The following is a 4,800-nucleotide window of genomic DNA, read 5'->3' as shown; positions in this document are numbered from 1 at the left end:
CTCTCTCTCTCTCTCTCTCTCTCTCTCTCTCTCTCTCTCTCTCTCTCTCTCTCTCTCTCTCTCTCTCTCTCTCTCTCTCTCTCTCTCTCTCTCTCTCTCTGTGTGTGTGTTCTCGTCTGCATTCGCCTCCATCTGTGCACACCCCCCTCTTCCATCGAACCACCAACTGCTGCAACTGCTGCAACTGACCCAACTGCCTCACCCAACGCCCAACGCTGAATGTCCATGCTGTTGTGCAGGGTGGCGTTCAAAAGTTTCCTTACCCGACCAAGGTGTGGTCCCCTGCCGGTGGCTGGTGGCCTGCACCCAAGAACTGGAAGGCCAACACCATCATTGCCGCAGCCGTCATCGCAACAGTGTGCATTCCCGCCTACATCATCTCTGAGCGACGCATGGTCAGTCAGATGCGTGTATGTGTTTGTGCCTGTCGCGTGTCTGTGTGCCTGTGCGTGCTTGTGCCTGTGCGTGCTTGTGCCTGTGCGTGCTTGTGCGTGCTTGTGCCTGTGCGTGTGTGTGGTTGTCGACGTGGTTGTGTCTGTGCTTGATTGTTTCTGCATGTCCATATGTGTGTGGGATTTCATTGCCCCATATTGTCGCAGCGTTACGCGTATCCCTTCAATCCTACTTGCTATCATTGCCAAATCTCTGTGTACTTATGCCGAGTTCTCATGTTCGTGCGGGTGTTATATGATGTAATTGTGCATGTGATGTAATTGTGCATGTGATGTGGTGTGTGTATGTGAAACGATTCAATGGTGGTGCGATATCTACATGGCATGGTGCTGAACAGGAGCGGCCCCTGAAGCGCGAGGCGTGAGGTGCTGCTGCAGCTGCTGCTCATATTGGGTGTCCTCTGCGCTGCGCACGAGGCTCGTGAGCATCATTGGCGTTCCCCGCAGCGACATTGACGTGGAGTCGTTCACTTCAACCTGTCGTTGTGAGTTGTGATGCGCGCGTTTGTTTTGCAGCGAGAGAGTATGTCGGGAGAACGTACAAGTTGAGAGAGCGTGCGAATGCGCGGTTGCACCGAGTGGTGGTGTGAGGTGGTGTGCCATGTGTGTGTGGGGGGGGGGGTATGTGTGTGCCATGTGCTGTTTGTTTGTATCTTTGCTGATAAACAACAAAAGATATGCACAACGGACAACCAACACGCAACACACACACACACATACACATACATACATACACAATGTTAATGACGCCACGACTGACCAAGACGTAGTCGCCCGTGCGGAGGGTGGTCTGCTTGGCGGTGCGCGCGTCTGTGAATGTCTTTGGCACAATGACCTTGAGGTTGCCGTCGCTCCGGCCCACCAGCTCATCCTCAGACCGCTTGCTGCGCGCACGGGGAAGGGACGGGGGGGGGAGCGGATGTTTGATGGCAGGTGAAGCAGGTGAGGCAGGTGGGGCGTGTGTGTTTGGCGGTTGGTGAGTGGAACGTAGGGCGAGTGGAAGGCTGTGTACGAAAGAACCAGCACAACCTCAGGCACACACACACGCAAGTCATGCCGAAGCACAAAACAAGTGCCAGAACATGACACTCGCTTGGTCTACTGCTGGCATCAACACACCTCGCTGACTCAATGAGGACCGTCTGCACGGAACCGTGTCTGCCGCAGTGCATGTGAATGTGTGTGTGTGTGTGTGTTGTGTGTGTGTGTGTGTGTGGTGTGTGTGTGTGTGTGTGTGACAGAGACACTAGAAGAGGGAACGCAAACACCACCACAAGAGGCCAACAAAGCAAGACAGAGAGCCACACACCAGCCTCACACACCTCTGTGCGTTGTTGTTCTTTGCGTGCTTGTGGAAGAGTTGGATGAGATCGTTCAAGCGCGCGAGTTTGACATCCTCCGGCACATCGTCCTGCAGCCGCCTGTGCGCGTGCGTCTTCTCACGCAGGCTGGCAGTGGTGATGATGGCGGCGGTGGTGGTGATGTGTTTGAGGGGGGAGGTGAAATGAACGGTTGACTATCGCGTGCGTGGTTGATGTGAACAAATCATGTTGTGTGGTGAAGAGCGCTTGAAGGACACATTGTAGTGTCACACACACACACACACACATCTACACGCACTCACGCACACACCTACACGCACACACGCACACTCACTCCCAGACACACACACACACACACTCTCTCTCTCTACCTGTATGCGAAGAGGTACGCCATGTCGTACTTGACGTATTCCAGGAGCCGGAGGGTGTCCAGGTGGTCCGCCTGTCCGCCACAGCGATGGGAATGGTGGAGATGGAACAATTGAAAGAGAAGGGAACTGAGCGTCACATCACAACGAGCAAGCAGGACCCTCGTACACGTGAATTACATCATGATGTGACTGCGCACCTCCGTTTCGCCGCAGAACCCGGAAATAAAGTCCGAGGAGAGCGTCACATCTGTCCAGGAGTCGTGAGACGAAACCAACAAGAAGGGGAATTGAGCGGAAACATTCGCACGCCAGAAAGATGCAAGAACGAAAGGAACGCAGTCAGAGCCATTGGCAGAGAAGAGGACACACACACACACACACTAACTCACGACACGCACACACACACACACTCACTCACGACACGCACACGCGCACACGCGCACACGCGCACACGCACGCACACACACGCGCACACCTGGAATGAGGTCATGAATGCGGTCAACGAGTTCGCAGTACGCGGCGTGGGTGTATCTGATTGATGCAAGATGAAGAGATGCAGTGATAACGGCACACGCACACTTGTGTGAGGCTGTGCGTCATTCACGCATGCTCGCGCTCAAACACCTGTACGTGACCGGCGCAAGACACACACACACACAACCACGCACACACACACACACACACATACACACACGCACGCATGCACACACTGCACACACACATACACACACGCACGCACGCACACACTGCACACATGACATACCCCCTTCGCATGCGGTCAAGGACGGCGTCGCTGCCGCTCTGTGCAGGAAGATGAATCTGGTTGCAGACGTTGTGGTGATCGCGGATGACATGCAGAACCTGCAGTGCAGCAGTCGCCATGATGACGCCGATGATGATGGTGCGGAAAGGGGGATTCGAGAGTGGAAGGGAACATGTGTTCAGTGAGTACAGTGCACGGCCAGGATGCACCGCCCTAGAGCAAAACTGTGTTGTCCAGGTGCCAATCACGAATACCAACACCACCACCACCACCACCAATATCAAAATGCCGTGGCGACCTCGTCAGGGAAGTCCTTTGGGTGCGGGGACGTAAATCGAATGCGCATCTCCGGGTCAACTTGCGCAACCTGTCAACGGCCGCACCAATGGTGGTGGTGGTGGTGGTGGTGGTGGTGGTGGTGGTGGTGGTGGTGGTGGTGGTGGTTGCACACGTGTTCAGCTGGTCAGATGTGGCCGTGAGTCAGGACAATTGAAGCACGACGACCACCAAACCAACACACAATCACACACACACACAATCACACACAAAATCACACACACACACACACATAATCACACACAAACAAACACACACACACAATCACGATCACGATCACGAGTACGCACCTGCTCGAGCAGCTGTGCGAAGGTGATGCCATCTTTCTTCCGTTTGTAAATCGTCTTGAAGCCCGGGCTGCAGGAGTCGCAATCACAGCGGTGGTGGTGGTGGTGGTGGAGATGAGCAGGGTATGGTGTTGGGCCGCCAGAATGGAACGATTCCGAACGACAGCAGTAGGCGCCCTTCAATCGCCTCAGCCAAACACACACAGACACACAGACACACACACACGCACACACGCACACAATCGCAAACAAACACACATATAGACACACACACACACACACACACACACACACACACACGTACGTGTTGACGACGGGCGCAGCGGTGGCGACGGAGATTTGGGAGTGATCGAGATAGCTGTTGACGTTCTGACCAAGCAAGGTGACCTCCTTCACGCCCTGCTCGCTCAGCTGCTGCACCTCTCGCAGGATGGCGCTCACGGGGCGGCTGCGCTCACGGCCTGAGGGGACCACGGATGGATGGATGGATGGTTCGTTCGTTCGTTCGTGGATGAATTGTTTGTGGGTTGGTTGGTTGGATGATAGAAGAGGAGGAAGCCAGGGGGCGTGAGCGATGATATGTGCTATCGTGGCATGAAAGGAACTCGTTGTGTGTGAAGACGGAGGCATGCATGCACCATCACACACACACACACACAGCACGCAGGGCACGCACCTCTTGTGAAGGGAACGATGCAGTAGCTGCACATGTTGTCGCAGCCACGCTGGATGGAGACGAAAGCAGACGGAGAGTTCGGGTTGTGGCGGACGGGCGTAAGGTCCGCATACGTCTCCTCAAGCGACAGCAGCACATTCACCTGCACGCGATGGTGATGGCGGTGGTCAGTAGTGGTGGTCAGTGGTGTCAACGCTGGCCATCTTGGGTAACCCTTTGCGGCTGCTGTTGTTGTTACAGCGGCGGCGGCGGCAGCTGCCACTTCATCCCCAAATCTGCACACACACACACACACACACACACACACACACACACACACACACACACACACACACACACACACACACACACACACACACACACACACACACACACACACAACGCACGCACACACACACACACACACCTGGGTGTCGCCGGCGGCTGCACGGGAGAGCATAGTTGGCAGCTCCCGATATGCGTCTGGCCCCGCCACAATATCCACGCACTTGGACTCCTCAACCAGCTTGTGCTTCAGCCGCTCTGCAGACATGGTAAGTGTGTGTGTGTGTGTGTGTGTGTGTGTGTGTGTGTGTGTGTGTGTGTGTGTCGTT

The 4,800-nt window shown here is 55.2% G+C and overlaps 2 protein-coding genes across 2 annotated transcripts in view; one reads left to right on the top strand and one right to left on the bottom strand.

Annotated features, from left to right (window-relative positions):
• The window catches only part of PTSG_00651 (uncharacterized protein), a gene marked incomplete at both ends in the record, with an annotated part of 967 nt that extends 254 nt beyond the window's left edge, over positions 1-713 (top strand). Inside the window, 2 exons of the mRNA XM_004998062.1 lie at positions 240-395; positions 600-713. Of these exons, the coding sequence (XP_004998119.1) occupies positions 240-395; positions 600-713 (270 nt within the window). The remainder of the gene's footprint in view (positions 1-239; positions 396-599) is intronic.
• Positions 607-4,800, bottom strand: part of PTSG_00650 (CDK5 regulatory subunit-associated protein 1) — a 5,576-nt gene continuing 1,382 nt past the window's right edge. Inside the window, exons 4-16 of the mRNA XM_004998061.1 lie at positions 4,614-4,729; positions 4,208-4,349; positions 3,836-3,992; positions 3,535-3,601; positions 3,207-3,275; positions 2,909-3,006; positions 2,621-2,676; positions 2,343-2,392; positions 2,146-2,216; positions 1,775-1,900; positions 1,572-1,610; positions 1,213-1,336; positions 607-929 (exon numbers count right to left, since the gene is read on the bottom strand). Of these exons, the coding sequence (XP_004998118.1) occupies positions 768-929; positions 1,213-1,336; positions 1,572-1,610; positions 1,775-1,900; positions 2,146-2,216; positions 2,343-2,392; positions 2,621-2,676; positions 2,909-3,006; positions 3,207-3,275; positions 3,535-3,601; positions 3,836-3,992; positions 4,208-4,349; positions 4,614-4,729 (1,277 nt within the window). The 3' untranslated portion in view covers positions 607-767. The remainder of the gene's footprint in view (positions 930-1,212; positions 1,337-1,571; positions 1,611-1,774; positions 1,901-2,145; positions 2,217-2,342; positions 2,393-2,620; positions 2,677-2,908; positions 3,007-3,206; positions 3,276-3,534; positions 3,602-3,835; positions 3,993-4,207; positions 4,350-4,613; positions 4,730-4,800) is intronic.

The sequence above is a fragment of the Salpingoeca rosetta genome (genome assembly GCF_000188695.1).
Source record: "Salpingoeca rosetta unplaced genomic scaffold supercont1.2, whole genome shotgun sequence".
In the NCBI taxonomy this organism is placed as follows: domain Eukaryota; class Choanoflagellata; order Craspedida; family Salpingoecidae; genus Salpingoeca; species Salpingoeca rosetta.
Note: the sequence above shows the minus strand (reverse complement) of the source record. Positions and strands in the feature narration are given on the sequence as shown.